The following is a 23,652-nucleotide window of genomic DNA, read 5'->3' as shown; positions in this document are numbered from 1 at the left end:
TAACTAAAGCCTGTAAGGAACTAGATAATGAAATCAGCGTGACTAAGGGGAAGAGTAGACAGGGAGCAGATGATGAACGCAAAGGGACTGGTGGTCTGAGGTGCATTTGTTTTAATGCAAGAAGTGTAGTAGGTAAGGCAGATGAACTTAGGGCTTGGATTAGTACCTGGGAGTATGATGTTATTGCTATTACTGAGACTTGGTTGAGGGAAGGGCATAATTGGCAACTAAATATCCCAGGATATCGATGCTTCAGGCGGGATAGAGAGGGAGGTAAAAGGGGTGGAGGAGTTGCATTACTGGTCAAAGAGGATATCACAGCTGTGCTGAAGGAGGGCACTATGGAGGACTCGAGCAGTGAGGCAATATGGGCAGAACTTAGAAATAGGAAGGGTGCGGTAACAATGTTGGGGCTGTACTACAGGCCTCCCAACAGCGAGTGTGAGATAGAGGTACAAATATGTAAACAGATTATGGAAAGATGTAGGAGCAACAGGGTGGTGGTGATAGGAGATTTTAATTTTCCCAACATTGACTGGGATTCACTTAGTGTTAGAGGTCTAGATGGAGCAGAATTTATAAGGAGCATCCAGGGGGGTTTTCTAGAGCGGTATGTAAATAGTCCAACTTGGGAAGGGGCCATATTGGACCTGGTGTGGGGAATGAGCCCGGCCAGGTGGTTGAAGTTTCAGTAGGGGACTACTTTGGGAATAGTGATCACAATTCCGTAAGTTTTAGAATACTCATGGACAAAGACGAGAGTGGTCCGAAAGGAAGAGTGCTAAATTGGGGGAAGGCCAACTATACCAAAATTCGGCAGGAGCTGGGGAATGTAGATTGGGAGCAGCTGTTTGAAGGGAAATCCACATTTGATATGTGGGAGGCTTTTAAAGAGAGGTTGATTAGCGTGCAGGAGAGACATGTTCCTGTGAAAATGAGGGATAGAAATGGCAAGATTAGGGAACCATGGATGACAGGTGAAATTGTGAGACTAGCTAAGAGGAAAAAGGAAGCACACATAAGGTCTAGGAGGCTGAAGAAAGACGAAGCTTTGAAAGAATATCGGGAATGTAGGACTAATCTGAAACGAGGAATTAAGAGGGGTAAAAAGGGGTCATGAAATATCTTTAGCAAACAGGGTTAAGGAAAATCCCAAAGCCTTTTATTCATATATCAGGAGCAAGAGGGTAACTAGAGAAAGGATTGGCCCACTCAAGGACAAAGGAGGAAAGTTATGCGTGGAGTCAGAGAAAATGGGTGAGATTCTAAACGAGTACTTTGCATCGGTATTCACCGAGGAGAGGGACATGACGGATGTTGAGGTGAGGGACAGATGTTTGATTACTCTAGGTCAAGTCGGCATAAGGAGGGAGGAAGTGTTGGATATTCTAAAAGGCATTAAGGTGGACAAGTCCCCAGGTCCGGATGGGATCTATCCCAGGTTACTGAGGGAAGCGAGAGAGGAAATAGCTGGGGCCTTAACAGATATCTTTGCAGCATCCTTAAACACGGGTGAGGTCCCGGAGGACTGGAGAATTGCTAATGTTGTTCCCTTGTTTAAGAAGGGTAGCAGGGATAATGCAGGTAATTATAGACCGGTGAGCTTGACGTCAGTGGTAGGGAAGCTGCTGGAGAAGATACTGAGGGATAGGATCTATTCCCATTTGGAAGAAAATGGGCTTATCAGTGATAGGCAACATGGTTTTGTGCAGGGAAGGTCATGTCTTACCAACTTAATAGAATTCTTTGAGGGAGTGACAAAGTTGATTGATGAGGGAAGGGCTGTAGATGTCGTATACATGGACTTCAGTAAGGCGTTTGATAAGGTTCCCCATGGTAGGCTGATGGAGAAAGTGAAGTCGCATGGGGTTCAGGGTGTACTAGCTAGATGGATAAAGAACTGGCTGGGCAACAGGAGACAGAGAGTAGCAGTGGAAGGGAGTTTCTCAAAATGGAGACATGTGACCAGTGGTGTTCCACAGGGATCCGTGCTGGGACCACTGTTGTTTGTGATATACATAAATGATTTGGAGGAAAGTATAGGTGGTCTGATTAGCAAGTTTGCAGACGACACTAAGATTGGTGGAGTAGCAGATAGTGAAGGGAACTGTCAGAGAATACAGCAGAATATAGATAGATTGGAGATTTGGGCAGAGAAATGGCAGATGGAGTTCAATCAGGGCAAATGCGAGGTGATGCATTTTGGAAGATCCAATTCAAGAGTGAATTATACAGTAAATGGAAAAGTCCTGGGGAAAATTGATGTACAGAGAGATTTGGGTGTTCAGGTCCATTGTTCCCTGAAGGTGGCAACGCAGGTCAATAGAGTGGTCAAGAAGGCATACGGCATGCTTTCCTTCATCGGACGGGGTATTGAGTACAAGGGTTGGCAGGTCATGTTACAGTTGTATAAGACTTTGGTTCGGCCACATTTGGAATACTGCGTGCAGTTCTGGTCGCCACATTACCAAAAGGATGTAGATGCTTTGGAGAGGGTGCAGAGGAGGTTCACCAGGATGTTGCCTGGTATGGAGGGCGCTAGCTATGAAGAGAGGTTGAGTAGATTAGGATTATTTTCATTGGAAAGACGGAGGTTGAGGGGGGACCTGATTGAGGTGTACAAAATCATGAGAGGTATAGACAGGGTGGATAGCAAGAAGCTTTTTTCCAGAGTGGGGGATTCAATTACTAGGGGTCACGAGTTCAAAGTGAAAGGGGAAAAGTTTAGGGGGGATATGCGTGGAAAGTTCTTTACGCAGAGGGTGGTGGGTGCCTGGAACGTGTTGCCAGCGGAGGTGGTAGACGCGGGCACGATAGCGTCTTTTAAGATGTATCTAGACAGATACATGAATGGGCAGGAAGCAAAGAGATACAGACCCTTAGAAAATAGGCGACATGTTTAGATAGAGGATCTGGATCGGCGCAGGCTTGGATGGCCGAAGGGCCTGTTCCTGTGCTGTAATTTTCTTTGTTCTTTGTTCTTTCTATTTATGCCACTTGTCTGCCCATTATGCTAGTCTGTGTCCTGTTGCAGTAGATTTGTATCATCCTCACTGTTTGCCACAGCTCCAAGTTTGGCTTCAGTGACAGTTCTTTAAATTTTACTCTGTATTCCAATATCCATGTTTTATTATATAAATCAAAAAACCAGTGGTCCTAGCACTGACCCTTAGGGAACACCACTTGCTTAATACTAATTAAAAAAAAGGTCTTTTTGAAACAATATCCAATTCTCATCTGATGCAAGACCTGTTCAGCTCTTTACCTCGTGAAGACGGTCACCAGCCACAGCTCTGCTTAACATTGGGAGTGTGGGTGCATTCTGTGTCCTGATGGTGATGATGATGTCGTATGGGACATCAGGTGCTGCATATTCACAGAAATGGAAGAAATTTTCATTTTTTTTAAACCACGGACTTTAAATAATGTTTTTAGTTTCAGAAATGTTTTAAAGCCATAATCAAGCTGGGTAATATTCCTAAGGGCGGCGCAGTGGTTAGCACCACAGCCTCACAGCTCCAGTGACCCGGGTTCAGTTCTGGGTACTGCCTGTGCAGAGTTTGCAAGTTCTCCCTGTGTCTGTGTGGGTTTCCTCCGGGTGCTCCGGTTTCCTCCCACATGCCAAAGACTTGCAGGTTGGTCGGTAAATTGGCCGTTGTAAATTTCCCCTAGTGTAGGTAGGTGGTAGAGAATGGTGGGGATGTGGTAGAGCATATGGGGTTAATGTAGGATTAGTATAAATGTGTGGTTGTTGGTCAGCACAGACTCGGTGGGCCGAAGGGCCTGTTTCAGTGCTGTATCTCTAAATAAATAAATAAAGGGCTATCACCAGGGGGCATAATTTTAAGGTGATTGGAGGAAGGTTTCGGGGAGATGTCAGAGGTAGGTTCTTTACACAGAGAGTGGTGGGTGTGTGGAATGCGCTGCCAGCGGTGGTAGTAGAAGCAGATACATTAGGGGCATTTAAGCGACTCTTGGATAGGTACATGGATGATAGTAGAATGAAGGGTAGGTAGTTAGTTTGACCTTAGAGTAGGTTAAAGGGTCGGCACAACATCATGGGCCGAAGGGCCTGTACTGTGCTGTACTGTTCTATGTTCTATTTAAATAAATAGGTGAGTGTCACCACTGAAGTAAATGGTTGAAGCTTATTGTGAAAATTATGGTCGTGAGCAGAGTTTACAGGGGATATGGGCACTAGAATAATATAGATCTCTTTGCAAGCGATGTGGTGAAGAGAATTGACAAAGGGAACCAAAACAAATTGTTGTGAAAGGTGTAGCCCCAGGAGATAGAAGTGAAAAATGAGGGTGTAAGGACAGTCAGATGGAAGCTTTTGCCTGCACAATAACTGACTGGATTTCAAAAGGAATTCATTGGGATATGACAAGGTGCTATATAAATTCAAGTCTTTTTTTTCTTGTCACTCAAAGGGTTAAGTGACCAGGTAAGACCATTGAAGTGCAAAGAGAATTGAGGGGCCTGGAATAATGTATTTCTGGACAGTGCAAGCATCGAGCATTATGGTGAGAAAACGGGTCAGGTGGGGTGGGTTTATTGGGCCCAAAGGCTTTTTTTCTTTTTCTTGTCGGCTCCCAAACAGGAAATTCGAGGATATGCTATGCAGTAATGTTCAGTGTTTCTGATTGTATTATTTGAGATACAAAATGTTCTGTGCATTGTGTGAAGATCTTGTAAAAACATTGAAACTTTTTGTTTTATTAAGGTGGCAAGCATCTTGGGAGTCAGTTAGATAGGAAATCTGAATCCCTGCTGCTTGTAGGGAAACCAAGCCCGTGAAGATACGCTGAGTGCAGTTATGTCGAGCCTAGAGTTTGAATTGTAAATGTCAAATTACCATTGAAATGCCCATTGTTCCATCCTTCCATTTACAAAAGAAGAGTGACATGTAGCAAACAGTCCATTTAAGTGGGGTGTCTTCTCTTGGTGCACCTTTGCTGATGGCTGTGAAGGCCAATCCTTGAGAGGCAGGTTCTGCCGCAAGTGCTGCACGTGAAACTCCCAAGTGATGCTCAGTTGTTGTTATCAGCATTGGCGCCTGTTGCCAAGCTGCTGTAGCAACTGGTCATCATGGTAGTGCACACCAGTCCACAGGATGTGATGCCATTTCCCTCTTTTGCCAGCTAGTGACTCCCAGGTGCGATGGTCAACATTTAGGTCCTTCATGTCGCACAAGCATTCTAGCAGCGGAACTTTGGGCGCCCCATGGCTGCATCAATTTAACTACTTTGGCAGCAATAACTTTGGTTCAATGACGTGTGCTTGATTTGGGAACTCATCACTGATTCAGACACTGTTTACATTGTAGTTAATATGTAAACTATTAAATTATATGTGATTTAAAAAAAAACATAATCTGAACTCTTATGTTTACTTCCCATGTGCTATGCATTACATCATTGGTGGTGTTCCTTGTATTAGGTGTCATGGTTCCAGCATTCAGAACCAACAACAGGTCACACATTTTGAGACTTTACTGAATGCATATTCGGGCCTTTTTTGACTCATTTTCTGTGTGCTTTAGTTTGTTTGTGTTTTAGCCAGTTGTCTCCCCATTTCTCCGAAAGGTGCTATAGTTTGCTGCAGTATACAGTTCCTTGGTACTTCACTGGAAGGAGAGATTTCCTATGTCGACTGTATGTAGCAGAAGTATTAATACTTTGTTTATGATTTTGTTATGTGCAAAACACAGTGAGAATATCCAAATTTCACTTGTGCGCTGGTTGTTTCCCTCTTCCTTCCTAAGGCCATTTGTGTAGCTCTGTTGCTACCTAGACTGCGATCAGCTAACTCAGCACACACCAGAATTTGAACCTGGGTCATTTCTGGTCTGTTTTGGGAAGCCGGTTACTTCATTATGTAAGGTTCTCCCTGCCCCTCTTTGCATTCGCTGTTCTCCAATATGACTGTGAAGTCTGCAGCCCCAGCTGGTACCATGGCTTCCCACCGTCCTGTGAGGAAAAAGTGTTTAAAAAAAGCTTAAATATTTTGTTCAGTATTTAATCAAGAAAGTATTCCCTTTTTCCTTTAATGTTGCTATATAATTTAGGCTTATCTCTTTTCCTGAAAACTTTGGCAAATTTTGCAGTCTTTGCCAAAAATTAGATCACTATTTTCAGATGCTCTAAGAAAATGGAAGGTAAGCTGTCTGTATGAAGAGATTTAACTGCCTCCAACTGGTGGAATCAGGTAGTTAAAATAATGCGTGTCACTTGCCTCCTCCAATCCTCCTGCCTTCCTGCAGTGTCCCTATATTAACCTGCTCCTTCAAAGAACAAAGAACAGTATAGCACAGGAACAGGCCATTCGGCCCTCCAAGCCTACGCCGATCTTGATGCCTGCCTAAGCTAACACCTTCTGCACTTCCAGCGCCCATATCCCTCTATTCCCTTCCTATTCATGTATTTGTCAAGATGTCTCATAAACGTCGCTATCGTATCTGCTTCCACCACCTCCCCTGGCAGCAAGTTCCAGGCACTCTGTGTAAAAAAAACGTGCCTCGCACATCCCCTCTAAACTTTGCCCCTCGCACCTTAAACCTATATCCCCTAGTAACTGATTCTTCCACCCTGGGAAAAAGCTTCTGACTATCCACTCTGTCCATGCCACTCATAACTTTGTAAACCTCTATCATGTCGCCCCTCCACCTCCGTCGTTCCAGTGAAAACAATCAGAGTTTTTCCAACCTCTCCTCATAGCTAATGCCCTCCAGACCAGGCAACATCCTGGTAAACCTCCTCTGTACCCTCTCCAAAGCCTCCACGTCCTTCTGATAGTGTGGCGACCAGAATTGCACACAATATTCTAAGTGTGGCCTAACTAAGGTTCTGTACAGCTGCAACATGACTTGCCAATTTTTATACTCTATGCCCCGACCGATGAAGGCAAGCATGCCGAATGCCTTCTTGACTACCTTATCCACCTGCGTTGCCACTTTCAGTGACCTGTGGACCTGTACGCCCAGATCCCTCTGCCTGTCAATACTCCTAAGGGTTCTCCCATTTACTGTATACTTCCCACCTTCCCGAGGAAGGAAGCGGAATCTTATTTTAGGTATGCAGATTGGGTCCGAGAATTTCATCAGATCTACTCTGCAATTTTGATCTGAGGCCTGAGCAAGGTGACACTTCTGTGAGGCAAACCTGTCAAAAACAAGATCCTGGTCCAGAAGTTGAGCTTTAACGCTTTATTTTAGGATTCCTCGAGGGGCTGGAGTACTCCCTCAGGCCTCACGAGGAAATCTTTGACCACTTTTGTGCCAGGTTACAGCCCCTCGATCTTTGACAGATCCTCCTTTCATCACCATCTTCTCCCCTTCTGATGGTGGCTAGAGACTCTTTCCGCCCTGATCCCTGCCCAGAACTGTCAATGCCCACTGACTGCACATGTCCCCAGCTGTGGCCTTCTGCCACTAGTTGTATGCTGCCACCCACGTGTCATTCTGGTCAGGTGTTGGGTAGGACTGTGTATAGATTTATTGAAATGAGGCTCTGCTGTTATGATTGGCAGGGCCTCCACATTGCTGACCTTGCCAGTCCCTATTAGGCCCGCTGTGAAAATCAAGGTTGTGTGTTTGAATCCGAGTTTGTTTATTGACCGCGTCTTGTGAATGTTTTGTGACATAGCAAAGAACCATTGTTTTCTACTGAATGGATCATTTTGAGACTGTCTTTGACTCTTCCCAGAGCTCCTAAACTGTGGAACCCCTTCCCAATCTTCAGGCTTTGAAAATTCAAGGCTGACATCGCCTAATCAGTGCTTCAGAATTTGCTTTGGTATCTCATTAATAACAAAAACTATAGATTGAGGAGACTTCAAAGGAAATACCAGATTTGTCCAGTCAACATTAAAGGCTGTTTTATGATGAACTGTTGAATTCTTATACAGACTTTTTTTTCTTAGACTACAGAGCACGCAGACAAAATGTGATGAAACCCACAAAGTTTCTCGTCCAGAAACTTCCTTCACCAAGAATCTGATGGACATTGGGACTCGCCGAATCTTCTCTGAAGAGCATGATATATTCAGACAAAGCGTGAGAAGGTTCTTTGAAGCAGAAGTGGTTCCATATCATACACAGTATGTAGCCTTGTGAACTTTTGAGTAAAACCCTTACAAGAAATAGAACAAGTAACATTTGTGTAATTTTCTTCATGAGACTGAATGATCTGATGGTATGCCATTCATAACTGTTCTGTGCCAGCTGTGAATAATATGAGATTTTTGGCTGTTCTTTTGGTCCTTTCCCCCCCCCCCCCCCCCCCCCCCCACCCACAACACAAGATGTTGAATTGCAAAGGGTGTGGTTTGCTCTTTGGGACCTCCCTGGTGGTCACTCTTGAGTGTTGGTAAGCTTGATTGTCGGGTGGGGGGTAAGAGAGTGACATTACAACCAAGCCAGATTCAAAAATGAAGCCTTGGCTCATTTCCCTCCCTGTCTCCCTTAACTCCGGGTTGGGGGGAGACTAATTGTAATTCCCCAGCTGCTATTCTTCACTACCACAGACATATCAACCCCACTATTTCATAAATCAACAGGCAAACTCTTCATTTTCAAGAGATTTTAAAAAAATCATGAGTTGCTATTTTTTTCAAACATAGACCAATATACATTGACATTTGGTTTATAAACATCATTAGTGGCTTATTTAATTGAAGTTCAATTAATTAATAAATCTTGAATAAAATGCTCATCTCATTAATAATCATGAAACTACCATAAAAACCTATCTGGCTCATTAATGTCCTTTAGGGAAGGAAATCTGCCATCCCTACCCTGTCTGGCCTATGTGTGACTCCAGACCCACAGCAATGTGTTTGCCTTTTAACTGTCCTCTGACGTAGCCTAGCAAGACAGTCAGTTGTATCAAAACTGCTACAGAAAAGTTGAATAAGAATAAAACCAAATGGGCTGCCCGGCATTGACCTAGGCAACAGAAAAGACAAAGGCATACCCAGCCCTGTCGACCCTGGAAAGTCCTCCTCACTAACATCTGGGACTTGCACCAAAATTGGGAGAGCTGCCCCACAGACTAGTCAAGCAACAGCCTGACATAGTCATACTCACCAAATCATACCTAACAGCCAATGCTCCACACTCCTCCAGCCCCATCTCTATCCATGTGTAAGTACTGACCCACCGGCAGGACAGACCCACCAGAGGTGGCAGCACAGTGGTGTACAGTCAGGAGGGAGTGGCCCTAGCATTCCTCAACATTGACATCGGACCCCTTGAAGTTGCATGGCATCAGGCCAAACACTGGCAAGGAAACTTGCTGCTGATAACCACCTCCTGCATGTTGGAACACCACTTGGAAGAAACATTAAGTGTAGCAAGGGCATAGAATGTCTGGGTGGAGGACTTCAATGTCCATCACCAAGAGTAGCTCGGTAGCACCACTACTGACCAATCTGGCTGGGTCCTGAAGGACATATCTGCCAGACTGGGCCTGTGGCAGGTGGTGAGAGAACTAACAAGAGGGAAAAAAACATGACCTCGTCCTCACCATTCTACCTGTCACATATGCATCTGTCCATGACAGTATTAGTAGGAGCTACCACCACAAAGTCCTTCTGGAGATGAAGTTCTGTTTTCATACTGAGGATACACTCCTTCATGTTGTGTGGCATTACCACTGTGCTAAACAGGATAGACTCAGAACAGATCTAGCAGCTCAAAACCTGTTCATCCATGAGGCGCTGTTGGCCATCAGAAAGAAGCAGATTTGTATTGAGCCATAATCTGTAAGCTCATGGCCCGACATATCCCTCACTCTACCATTGCCATTCAACCCTGGTTCAATGAGGACTGTAGGGGAGCATGCCAGGAGCAGCACCAGGCTTACCTAAAAATGAGGTGCCAACCTGGTGAAGCTACAACACAAGACTACATGCATGCTAACAGCAGAAGCAGCAATAGAAATGCTAAGCGATCCCAAACCAATGGATCAGGTCAAAGCTCTGTAGCCCTCCCACGTCCAGTTGTGAATGGTGGTGGAAAATTAAACAACTAACGGAAGGTGGAGGCTCCAAACACATGCCCATCCTCGCTGATGTGGGATACCCTCCATCGTGTTGTGTGACACTACCACCATGCTAAATGGGATAGATTTCGAACAGATCTAGCAATGCAAAACTGGGCATCCATGAGGCGCTGTGGGCCATCATTAGCAGCAGAATTGTACTCAACCACAATCTGTAACCTCGTGGCCTGGCATATCCCCCACTCTACCATTACCATCAACCCTGGTTCAATGAAGAGTGCAGGAGGGCATGCCAGGAGCATCACCAGGCATACCTCAAAACGAGGTGTCAACCTGGTGAAGCTACAACCCAGGACTACTTGCATGTCAAACTGCGTAAGCAGCATGTGATAGACAGAGTTAAGCGATCCCATAACCAACGGATCAGATCTAAGCTCTGCAGTCCTGCCACATCCAGTCGTGGATGGTGATGGACAATTGAACAACTAACTGGAGGAGGTGGCTCGACAAATATCTCCATCCTCAATGATGAGGGAGCCCAGCACATTAGTGCAAAAGATAAGGCTGAAGCATTTGCAAAACTTTTCAGCTAGAGGTGACGAGTTGATGATTCATCTCGGCCTGCTCTTGAAGTGCCCAGCACAGGTCTTGAGTACCTTGGGGAAGGCGGTGGCGTAGTGGTATTGTCACTGGATTAGTAACCCACAAACCCAGGGTATTGCTCTGGGGACAAAAACAAGAAATGCTGGAATCACTCAGCAGGTCTGGCAGCATCTGTGGAAAGAGAAGCAGAGTTAACGTTTCGGGTCAGTGACCCTTCTTCGGACTGACAAATATTGGAAAAGTCACAGATTATAAACAAGTGAGGTGGGGGTTGGGCAAGAGATAACAAAGGAGAAGGTGCAGATTGGACCAGGCCACATAGCTGACCATAAGGTCACGGAGAACAGGCAAACAATATGTTAATGGTGTGTTGAAAGACAAAGCATTAGTACAGAATAGGTGTGAATACACTGAATATTGAACAGCAGCAAGTGCAAACCTGAAGAAAAACAACCTGAAAAAAACAGTGGGTAAGCCAACTGAACAAACTAAGATGAAATGAACCATTAACATATTGTTTGCCTTTGCTCCGTGACCTTATGGTCAGCTATGTGGCCTGGTCCAATCTGCACCTTCTCCTTTGTTATCTCTTGCCCAACCCCCACCTCACTTGTTTATAATCTGTGACTTTTCTAATATTTGTCAGTTCCGAAGAAGGGTCACTGACCCGAAACGTTAACTCTGCTTCTCTTTCCACAGATGCTGCCAGACCTGCTGAGTGATTCCAGCATTTCTTGTTTTTGTTTCAGATTTCCAGCATCCGCAGTATTTTGCTTTTATTGCTCTGGGGACATAGGTTCAAATCCCACCACAGCAGAAGGTGGAATTTGAATTAAATTAATAAATCTGGAATTAATGGCATTACCATCGCTGAATCCCCCACTATCAACATCCTCGGGGCTACCATTGACCAGAAACTGAACTGGAGTTTTTCTCTACAAGAGCAGGTCAGAGGCTAGGAATTCTGTGGCGAGTAACTCACCTCCTGACTCCCCAAAGCCTGTCCACCATCTACAAGGCACAAGTCAGGAGTGTGATGGAATACTCTCCACTTGCCTGGATGGGTGCAGCTCCAACAACACTCAAGAAGCTCGACACCATCCAGAACAAAGCAGCCCGCTTGATTGGCACCCCATCCACCACCTTCAACATTCACTCCCTTCACCACCGACACACAGTGGCAGCATGTGTAGCATCTACAAGATGCACTGCAGCAATGCACCAAGGCTCCTTAGACAGCACCTTCCAAACCCGCGACCTCTACCACCTCGAAGAGCAGTAGATGCATGGGAACACCACCACCTGCAAGCTCCCCTCCAATCCACACACCATCCTGACTTGGAACTATATCGCCGTTCCTTCACTGTCACTGGGTCAAAATCCTGGAACTCCCTTCCTAACAGCACTGTGGGTGTACCTACATGGACTGCAGCGGTTCATGAAGGCAGCTCACCACCACCTTCTCAAGGGCAATAAATGCTGGCATAGCCAGCAACGCCCACATCCCATGAATGAATAAAAAAAAGCTAGTCTAATGATGGCCATGAAAACATTGTCGATTGTTGTAAAAACCCATCTGGTTCACTAATGTCCTTTTGGGCGGCACAGTGACGCAGTGGTTAGCACCGCAGCCTCACAGCTCCAGCGACCCGAGTTCAGCTCTGGGTACTGCCTGTGCGAAGTTTGCAAGTTCTCCCTGTGACTGCGTGGGTTTCCTCCGGGTGCTCCGGTTTCCTCCCACATGCCAAAGACTTGCAGGTTGATAGGTAAATTGGCCATTGTAAAACAAATTGCTCAGTGTAGGTAGGTGGTAGGAAAATTGAGGGAAGATGGAGATGTGAGAGGGAAAAATGGGATTAATGTAGGATTAGTATAAATGGGTGGTTGATGATCGGCGTGGACTCATTGAGCCCAAGGGCCTGTTTCAGTGCTGTATCTCTCTATGACTCTATCACAGATGTCAGACTTCAGCCAATTCGATTCACTCCGTGTGATAGCAAGAAACAGAATCACAGAATAACACAGTACAGAAGAGGCCCTTCGGCCCATCGAATCTGCACCGATGCATTAAAGACACCTGACCTGTCTACCTAATCTCATTTGCCAGCACTTGGCCCATAGCCTTGAAACGACTGAAGGCACTGGATACTGCAAAGGTTATGGGCCCTGACAACATTCCGGCAATAGTACTGAAGACCTGCTCCAAAGTTTGCCGCGCCCTTAGCCAAGCTGTTCCAGTACAGCTACAACACTGGCATCTACCCGGCAATGTGGCAAATTGCCCAGGTATGCCCTGTACACAAAAAGCAGGACAAGTCCAACCCGGCCAATTACCACCCCAGCAGTCTAGTCTTGATCAGCAAAGTGGTGGAAGGTGTCGCCGACAGTGCTGTCAAGCGGCACTTGCTTAGCAATAACCTGCTCAGTGATACTCAATTTGGGTTCGGTTAGGGTCACTCAGCTCCTAACCTCATTTCAGCCTTGGTTCAAACATGGACAAAAGAGCTGAACTCCAGAGGTGAGGTGAGAGTGACTGCCCTTGATATCAAGGCAGCATCTAACCGAGTATGGCGTCATGGAGCCCTATCAAAACTGGAGTCAATGGGAATCGGGGGAAAGCACTCCGCTGGTTGGAGTCGTACCTAGCGCAAAGGAAGATGGTTGTGGTTGTTGGAGGTCAATCATCTGAGCTCCAGGACATCACTGCAGGAGTTCCTCAGGGTAGTGTCCGAGGCCCAACCATCTTCAGCTGCTTCATCAATGACCTTACTACAATCAAAAGGTCAGAAGTGGGGACATTTGCTGATGATTGCACAATGTTCAGCATCATTCACGACTCCTCAGATACTGAAGCAGTCCATGTAGCAATGCAGCAAGACCTGGACAATATCCAGGCTTGGGCTGATAAGTGGCAAGTAACATTCGCGCCACACAAGTGACCATCTCCAACAAGAGAGAATCTAACTATCTCCCCTTGACATTCAGTGGCATTACCATCGCTGAATCTCCCACTATCAACATCCTAGGGTTTACCATTGACCAGAAACCAAACTGGAGTAGCCATATAAATGCTGCAAGAGCAGGTCAGAGGCTAGGAATCCTGTGACAAGTAACACACCTCCTGACTCCCCAAAGCCTGTCCACCATCTACAAGGCACAAGTCAGGAGTGTGATGGAATACTCTCCACTTGCCTGGATGGGTGCAGCACTCAAGAAGCTCGACACCATCCAGGACAAAGCAGCCTGCTTGATTGGCACACTATCCACCACTTTCACCATTCACTCCCTCCACCACCGACGCACAGTGGCAGCAGTGTGTAGCATCTACAAGATGCACTGCAGCAACGCACCAAGGCTCCTTAGACAGCACTTTCTAAACCCACGACCTCTACCAACTAGAAGGGCAAGGACAGTAAATGAATGGGAACACCACCACCTGCAAGTTCCCTTCCAAGCCTCACACCATCCAGACTTGCAGCTCTATCTCTGTTTGTTCACTGTCGCTGGGTCAAAATCCTGGAACTCCCTTCCTAACAGCACTGTGGGTGAACCTACCCCACATGGACTGCAGCGGTTCAAGAAGGAGGCTCACCACCACCTTCTGAAGGGCAATTAGGGATGGGCAATAAATGCTGGCCTAGCCAGCCACGCCCACATCCCATGAATGAATAAAATAAAAAAATGCTGAAGCAGTCCGTCTCCGTATGCAGCAAGACCTAGACAACAAGAATAAGTGGCAAGTAACATTCGCATCATACCGGGCAATGACCATCTTCAACAAGAGAGGATCCAACCATCTCCCCTTGACATTCAATGGCATTACCATCGCTGTAGCCCCCACTATCAATATCCATGGAGTTACCATTGACCAGAAATTGAACTGGACCAGCCATATAAATACCTTGGCTACAAGAGCTGGTCAGAGGCTGGGAATTCTGCGGCAAGTAACCCACCTCCTGACTCTCCAAATTAGTGATGGGCAGTAAATGCTGGCCTTGCCAGTGATGCCCACATCCTGTGAAAGAAGTAAAAAAAAAAGCTGAGGGGGAAGTAAAGTGGTTGGCTGTCTCATGTGGTGGTGGGGGTGGGGGTGGGGGGTGGGGAGCATGCATGGAGGAGCACTGAGAGTGGCATGAATATCTCTGTATTTGTAAGTAAATATCTGTTTAATTGGGGCAGCACAGTGGCGCAGTGGTTAGCACCGCAGCCTCAGAGCTCCAGCAACCCGGGTTCGGTTCTGGGTACTGTCTGTGCGGAGTTTGTAAGTTCTCCCTGTGACCGCGTGGGTTTTCGCCGGGTGCTCTGGTTTCCTCCCACAGCCAAAGACTTGCAACTTGATAGGTAAGTTGGCCATTGTAAATTGCCCCTAGTGTAGGTAGGTGGTAGGAGAATTGAGGGAAGATGGGGATGTGGTAGGGAATATGGGATTAATGTAGGATTAGTATAAATGGGTGGTTGATGGTCGGCACAGACTCGGTGGGCTGAAGGGCCTGTTTCAGTGCTGTATCTCTCTATGACTAATTAGAAGTATTCCTAAAACATACTTTACTTGCAGAACTTTCATGTATTATACAGTGTAACGTAGATGGAGATCCATGATTACTAATCTATTTTGTTACGAACAGGTAGTTAATTTTTTAAAAAGTTAAAACCAATTTCTCTGTCTTTTCCTGTCCGTAAGCAGATTGTGTTTGAATTTTCCTCCCTAGAACCCTGACTTGTAAAGGACTGTAACAATTCTTGTTAAAACAAAGAAGTGGGGTTTATTAACACATACACTTAAACTCAGGAGGGGGTAACTTCACAATGCTCGCTCACAACATACAAGGAAAGGTGACGGCATCTAAAGGGCAAAGCCATTTACAAAATAGAAAATAGCTTATCTGTAAGCCAATGGGGATGTCAGGCAGGCCCCCCACCTGCCAAGAATGAGGAAAATTAATTTTGCCACATGAACATTGATTTTAAACTGCTGATGATGGAAGAAAGGACAATTGGAGACTTTGGCTGTAGAGGCATTAGCATATCAACAGACAAGTACTTCAAAGGACAAAGGAGCTATTCCCTGCTTCAATTTAATCCACAATGGACTTTTGATTCCCAGACGTTGAAGCATTCCAGGTTAACTACTAAAGTGGCTCAATACACAAACAGATGTGGTCAGGCCAGTTTAGTCACATGACTGACTGTTGGAGTTTCTTGAATTTGAACTTCCAACAGGGATTTTGAACTCAGAAGGCTATTAGCTCCTGGACTGAGAACACCTCTCTCCTGTCTGCTTTCATCTCGCTCTCACCAGCTTCGAAACCATTGAAGACATATGAACCCCAAGAGAGAAAAGTCTCCTACAGTGAACAAGGTTTCAGAAGAATACTAAGCCCCAACGAAAAGTAAGACCTGTCTACAATCAAGGAATCTACGGCGAGCTGGAAACACAGAAACAGTAACAAGAAACCCCCTTTGTGAGACTGCCTCAAATCTCTCCATTTTATTTTTCTTCTCTTTTCTGTCCCTATTTGCATGTGTGTGTCATGTGTGCATGCTAACGTGGGCGCTTCGTATGTCCATAGGCGTTAACTGTATTAGAGTTTAAGATTAGAGTTTAATGAATTTCACTTTTCTTCTTTAAACCTAAAGAAAACCTGGTGTGCTCATTTCTTTGCCTTATAATTGGAAAGCTGTGAACATAGATTCACAAAGGGGAAGCTGAAAACACAGTGAGTTTAAGATTAAACCCTGTTACAATAAGACCAGGTGAAGACAGTAAACAACCCATAGACACCTTTCTCACTTGGTCGTATCAGAGGGTTTCAGTTGAAACTAGAGTTTTTGATTAACAGATTAGGGCAGCTAATTCGGGCTCATTTATTAGGATGGCTTCACTTTTGTAAATGTCTCCTGGCATGCCTCTGTCCTTATCCCCTTTGCTTTTCTTGCAGTGCGACGGTTACTGGGGCAGCTGCGGTACTAAGGTTTGGGACCAACTTTTGGTAATCAATACAGAGCCATGTGGATCCTTCTGGCTTCAGGACCAGTACAATAGGGTACTTTGGCTCGGCTCAATTATATCATTATCCAGCATGGACTGGATTTCCTGCCTAACTTGTGTTAGTTTGTCGGGGCTCAGCCCGTAGGGGTTTTGTTTGATCGGTGGTGTGTCTCCCCACGTCATGAACTGCTAGGGTGGTTGCCCTGGCAAATCTTTACAGATCTCCTTAAATTTTTGCGGCAGGGTGGACACGTCTTTCTGTTGCTTTTGGGTTAGCTGGGTGGTTATGTTTTTCAAGACTTCCGTGTTTGCCTGTCTGGAGCCGGGGGTTCAACCAGGGTCTCCTCTTTCTCGAATAACTCCTCCTAGCTGCCCTCAGATATTTCCACCCTCTGGCAAACACCCACCGGTTGACTGAGCTCTCGGCTGTAATATTTCTTAAGCATATTAATGTGGCATAGCCGGTACTGCTTCCTCCTGTCATGGGTGTGAATCACAGTAATTAACTGTGCTGACCCGTTTGGCCACTTGATGCGGGCCACTAAATTTGGCTCGGAAAGGGTCAGTAGTAGGACTTGGTTACTTGGTTGCCGGGTCCGGGCCTGGGAATGCCTGTCTGCTTGCTTCATGATTTTCAGAGATCTTTAAACGCTCTTTGGCCACCGTGCATGCATTGAAGAGACATTCCCGGAAGGTGGAGACAAACTCCCACATGGAGGTGTCCTTCTGGTGTTCCAGGAATTTCTCTTTCAGGAGCTTCAGGAGCCCCCACACCTCATGCCCGTAAATTAATTCGAAGGGTCTGAAGCCCGTGGACTCATTTGGGGAGTCCCTGGTGACAAACAGCAGGAAACCCTAAACCTTTGTCCCAGTCATGTGGATGCTCAGAGCAGTAGATCCTAATCATAGTTTTCAGGGTCTGGTAATACCAGACTTCAGCTGGGTGATTCCTAAGCAGTGTACTACCTCCTGAAACACACGGGACATGGATGGATCCTTGGTCTGATTGGATCTCCCTCGGCAGACTGTACCGGGTGCAGAGCTGGTTTAGTCCTTCGATCACGGCCTTGGCTGAGGATTTTTCTGAGGGGTATGGCTTTGGGGAATCGGGTGGCTAAGTCCATTATGGCGAGGAGGTATTGATAGCTGGTCTTGGTTTTGGGTAGTGGCCCCACACAGTCTATCAATATTCAGTCAAAGGATCACCGAATGCCGGAATGGGTTTGAGGAGGTTTCGCAATATTCGGCCACATCGGACCGGAGGCGAGGCCAGAAAAAATGTTTGCTTTTCCGGGCTAACGTTTTCCAAGTACCCACGTGTCCTGCTATCGGGATAGCATGGGCTATCCTTAAAATCTCTTGCCAGTATTTTGGGGGCACTACAATCTGGTGGAGTACTATCCACTCCTCTTCCGCAGGTCTCCCGGGAGGTCTCCACATCCGCATTACTACCCCATCTCGCACATAATAACACTCGGGTCAGCGTGGCCTCTGCCTCAGAGCAAGCATTCTGTGCTTTGCACTTTATTTCAGGATCTGCCTGCTCGGCGTTAATTAGGGAGGCTCGCTTGAGCACCTGCTCCCCTTGAAGAAGGTTTCAGCTAACCAGGCCTCTGGCTCATCAGGCTGGTGCACTGATTCCCTCTCAACTAATTTGGCCTGTCTGACTTGGGACCGAGTAACTACACAATCGGGGAAGATCCCTGGTATTTCCTCCTGTAGTTGTTCGGTTTTCCTGTTTTCGCTGGGCTGATCTAAGATTATAGTGGTTGCTATTGTCTTGCTGCCAGCCAAGTCATTCCTCATAGGAAGTCTATCCTGCTACTGGTAACTCTGGGACAATTCCTACGGTTACGGAGTCCAAGACTAGGTCGTACTGTAGCTGGATCCAATGGAGGAGAGCAGACAGGAAACCTCCTCCCACTCCGCTCATCAGGGCCATGGCTTTCATGGAGGTTTCAGGGGGCAAGGCTTAGGCTGTTTTCCAACATTAAGGACTGAGTGGCCCCTGTATCCCTCAGCAGTACAATTGACTTACTCACCTCCTGGGAAGGGTAGGGAACACGGTTCCTGCGAGGGCAAAACTTCAGTAACTCTTGGGGATTTTGTCCAGTCCAGCAACGCAAAGAGTAATACCCTCAGAGGGTCAAGGCTCTATAGTGAGGACCTGTGCCAGTCCTGCTATGCTCTTTACTGGGTTATTCTCATTGGGAGCGCTCTTGCAGAGACCTATTGGACTCACTGGCTTTCCTCTTAGCCTCCAGCATTCAAGCCTGGAGTGACCCACTTTGTTGCAGCGGGAGTACACTGGTCTCCAGGGTTTCTCTTTGTGGGCTTGGGGTGCACCCTTGTTTGTACTCCCCTTTCCAGATGTGGCTCCCTTTCTATCCCAGTTTCCCCTCTTATCCTCCTACTGTTTTTGAGGGTGGATTTGTAAGGGTCTGCCTGAGTTGCCAGGCTTATGCGTAAGGTCAGAGCTATCAGCAGCGACTGTGGCCTCCCTAGCTGTGTGGACTCTCTGCTCCTCTGAGTGCATTCTCAGTTTGGGGAAAATGCAATTTTTGAACTCCTCCAGCAATATGAGCTCACGTAATTCATCATAGGTGCGCTGTATTTTTACAGATCAGACCCAGCGGTGGAAAGCGATTTGCTTTTGCCTTTCGAATTCCAGATAACTCTTCACAGGTTTCTTTCGAGCATACCTGAATTGCTGGCGATATGCCTCTGGGACCAACTCATATGCACTAAGGGTGGCAGTTTTAGTCCGCTCGTAATTAGCGGACATTTCTGGGGTCAGGCCTCTTGAGCCTTCCCTGTTAACTGACCCTGAATTATGAGGGCCCACATTTCTTGTGGCCATCGTAGCTGTCCCAACACCTTCTCAAAAGTTGCAAAAAAGGATTCCACCTCACCCTCTTCAAATTGTGGTGTGAACTTAGCATATTTGAGAGCCTCAAAGCCTGATTCTGCATTAGGGAGATTTGGGCAGTTACCGGATGAAGTGAGATTTTCCCTAGCAGCCTCCATCTGTCTCGCATCTCTCTCTGCTTGAGCCTTCAGCTCCATTTCCAATTTTTTTTTAGCTGGAAAACCCTTTCACGCTCTCGCTCTCTCTCCTGAAACTCCAGTTCCATCTTGAATTTTGCCAGTTCCATTCTGGCCATGGGAGATGGGTCAGTTTCAGGAGTTAATTCCTCATCTACCTGTTTCAGAATGGGACTGTGGTCCTAGGTGCTCAGCCAGCACTTTTAGGACCTCAGTTTGTTTCACCTTGCGGGGCAGTTTCACATGTATCTCCCCAGCTATAGCTTTTAACTGGTTTGTACTCAGGTTTGCCAACTTTTCAGCGGTTACGTCACCTTGCTCCAAAAACATCTTTGAATAAAAATGTGACATTTTGGAATGTTAGAGTAAGAGGGCTTTGCTGCGGTTGTTTATTTGTCTTCACAATCTTTTTGGCTATCAGATTTTCCCCTTTTGGCTTCTATTCAGTTTATTTTAATTTCTGATTCAGCTCGTATCTTATGATTTGGTCGTAATCTCATGGACTCATTACCTCATTATCACGAGCTTGAGCTCCCAATTTCTGTTATGAGCAGGTGGTTAATTTTTTTTTAAAGTTTAAAACCAATTTCTCTGTCTTTTCCACAACCTGCAGGTGTTTGTGTTTGAATTTTCCTCCCTTGAACCCTGAGTCGTAAAGGACCGCAACACTTGTTAAAGTTAAAACAAAGAAGTAGTGTTTATTAACACACACACTTAAACTCAGGAGGGGTAACATCACAACGCTCGCTCACAAACATACAAGGAAAGGTCACAAAATAGAAAATAGCTTAACTGTAAGCTAACGGGGGTTTCAGTTGAAACTGGAGTCCGTTTTTTTAATTAACAGAAAGTCCAAAAGTGGAGTTAACCGACTGGAAATGCCGGGTGGGGTAGGAGTCGTTTAAAACCTCCTGTCTTACACTTTCTTCTTGCACTTTCGGAGGTAAGCTGAGGCAGCTTAAAATCTGACATCAGCCTTTTTTTGATGGAGATAACTGACAGAGAGCAGAATTTTCTTGCTGATTTGCAGAATGTTCTCGCAGGAAGGCCTGAGAGAAGTGAGATGCAGCTCGAAGACAGCTGTGTTTTTGAACAAGATGTTCTCTCAACTGATGCTGTTTCAAATCCAGCAGGCTGAAATGGGTGGTTTCTGGGTCATGTGACGGACCCCTTCAAGTAGCTGTCCCAGCTCTATTTTAACAAGTGGAACACTGAAGTAAAAACATAACATGATGTGTATAATGGCAATTGACAATAATGCCCAAGTGCACAAAAACACAATTTACAGTTGGTTCTCATCTGTTCATGACAATTTGAAAAGGGGTCCTTTTCAAAAAAGTTTGAGAATCACTTGGTTAGTACACTGGGAGCCAGGACAGGGAGAAAGACCTGTACAGAATTTTCTTTTAAATGATGAAAGTTAACATTACCAGAAGCGTCGTTGAAAAACTCCTGGAAATATCTGTCCCTGAGCCTGGAAATATCTGCCCCTGAGCCTGGAAATATCTGCCCCTGAAACTCGCTGTTAATTTAAATAAACAATATTAGTCCTTTTTATGAATTCTGAATAACCTCTGTGAAAGCATGTTTGTCCCTAAAATTAAATAAGACTATTCATTATGGAAATGCACATGAGACAGTGGGCCTTTCTTTCATGTTCTTTCACAGATTGCAAAATAAGGGATGAAAAGGCAAAAGGTATTTAACTTCTTATCATGAGATATTTTGAAATTGTAACTGACTGTGGGTTTGTTCATTCTTTGGCACTCGGATCAAAGAAGGTTGGAGTGTCTGAGCCAGCCTGAGAGGGAGTTCAAACGGACTGCTCTGTTTATTTTATTGATGAGTTTCCAGTTCTGTCTTGCTCATTGCAACAGATCTCTGTGGGAGTGTTATAAAGTTCAGAGCATGGTGGTCTGCCTGGTCTGAAGAGAGAAATATATAAAATGTCATATATCTCTGCTGTAAAATAGGAAACATAAATATCTATTGCAAAATATGTTCAAATATGGGCATTCAGAAGTATACTTTCTGCTGCTATTGCTCGTGAGGGCTGCTGTTAAAACGGATGGAAAAATGGGGGCAATAGTGCCACAAGCAGTAACTGACATGCTATTCTGAACTTTTCAACCTGTGGAAAAATTATTCATTACTTTTGTTCTGTTTTTATTCATGCCTGTTAACTATTTTTGCAATATTCACTGGTTCTGATTTGAGGTGGCATTTACTGTCTCTGGGATAGGTAAACGATTGCAGTATATCTAATTGCATTGCTGTAGGAGAGCAGACAGAGTGAGGGACCAAAACATCACAGTGCACTTGACTTGCACCAACTAGCTTTAGGGTCTACAAGCAGAGAAGAAGCTTTCAGTTCCCATTCAGAAAGTGAGGTTTTCTTGGATAAAAACAGAAAGTGCTGGAAATACTCAGCAGGTCAGGCAGCATCTGTAGAGAGAGAAGCAGAGTTAATGTTTCAGGTCTGTGACCTTTCATCAGAACTGGCAAAGGTTAGGAAAGAATTAGGTTTTAAGCAAGTGAAAGTGGGGTAGTGGGGGGAGGTTGGTGAGGAACTGAACAAAAGGGAAGGTGTGTGAGGTCAGGAGAGATTAAATAACCAAGCTGTCATGGGACAAAGGCAAAGACGTGTTAATGCTTGTGGTGAAAGACAAAGCATTAGTCCAGAGAAAGTGTTAATGGCAGAATAATGAGCAGCTCTGTCTACATGAAAAAACAGGCACATCGTTAAAAAAGTAAATTATAGAAAAATATTTAAAAAAGGCCTGTCATGCTCTGAAATTGTTGAACTCAAGGTTGAGTCCGCAAGGCTCTAGAGTGCCTAAACGAAAGATCAGTTGCTGCTCCTCAAGCTTGCGTTGATGTTAACTGGAGCACTGCAGCCAGCCAAAGACAGAAATGTGAGCATGAAAGGGGCGGGGGGGGGGGGGGGGTGGTTTAGTTTAGTTTAGTTTAGAGATACAGCACTGAAACAGGCCCTTCGGCCCACCGAGTCTGTGCCGACCATCAACCACCCATTTATACTAATCCTACACGAATTCCATATTCCTACCACATCCCCACCTGTCCCTATATTTCCCTACCACCTACCTATACTAGGGGCAATTTCTAATGGCCAATTTACCTATCAACCTGCAGGTCTTTGGTATGTGGGAGGAAACCAGAGCACCCGGAGGAAACCCACGCAGACACAGGGAGAGCTTGCAAACTCCACACAGGCAGTACCCGGAATTGAACCCGGATCGCTGGAGCTGTGAGGCTGCGGTGCTAACCACTGCACCACTGTGCCGCCCTGAGTGTTGAAATGGCAAGCAACGGGAAGCTTGGGGGTCATGCTTTTGGACTGAGTGGAGGTGTACCGCAAAGCGATCGCCCAATCTGCGTTTGGTCTCCCCGATGTAGAGGCGACCGCATTGTAAACAGTGAATACAGTATACTAAATTGAAGGAAGTACAAGTAAATCGCTGCTTCGCCTGGAAGGAGTGTTTGGGGCCTTGGTTGGTGAGGAGAGAGAAGGTAAAAGGGCAGGTATTACACCTCAAGCGATTAGTCGGTCAGTGCACCCATTTCTGTGACAACATAGTGGCAGTTCTCAATTTCTAACAGCTGGTAGCTCCTTTGCCGTCACTGGGAGCAATTTCACCTCTGAATACAAAGAAGATGTGTTCAAGACCCATTCTAAGAATAAGAGCATCTAATATGGGCTGACGCCTGTGCAGTATTGAGGGAATGCTGCACTGTTGGAGGTGGCATTTTTGGAATGAAATGTTAAACTTCAATCTTGGGTGGACTTAAAAGATCACATGATCCTATTTGAAGAAGAGCTGGGGAATTCTCCCGTGTCCTGGCTAATATTTATCCCTCAACCAACACCATGGAAAAATGGATTAGCTCGTCCTCTATCTCATTGCTATTTGTTGCACTTTGCTGTGTCGAACTTGACTGCTGTGGTTCCCTACATTGCAACAGTGACAACAATTCAAATATAAATAGTTG

The 23,652-nt window shown here is 45.6% G+C and overlaps 1 protein-coding gene across 1 annotated transcript in view; it reads left to right on the top strand.

Annotated features, from left to right (window-relative positions):
* Positions 1 to 7,906: 7,906 nt before the first annotated feature.
* Positions 7,907 to 23,652, top strand: part of acadl (acyl-CoA dehydrogenase long chain) — a gene marked incomplete at its 5' end in the record, with an annotated part of 159,340 nt that continues 143,594 nt past the window's right edge. The window contains one exon of the mRNA XM_068036310.1: positions 7,907 to 8,100. Coding sequence (XP_067892411.1) covers positions 7,907 to 8,100 — 194 coding nt within the window. The remainder of the gene's footprint in view (positions 8,101 to 23,652) is intronic.

Source organism: Heterodontus francisci, chromosome 7 (assembly GCF_036365525.1).
Source record: "Heterodontus francisci isolate sHetFra1 chromosome 7, sHetFra1.hap1, whole genome shotgun sequence".
Lineage (NCBI taxonomy): Eukaryota > Metazoa > Chordata > Chondrichthyes > Heterodontiformes > Heterodontidae > Heterodontus > Heterodontus francisci.
The sequence above is the reverse complement of the archived record's forward strand: the minus strand, read 5'-3'. Positions and strand labels throughout refer to the sequence as shown.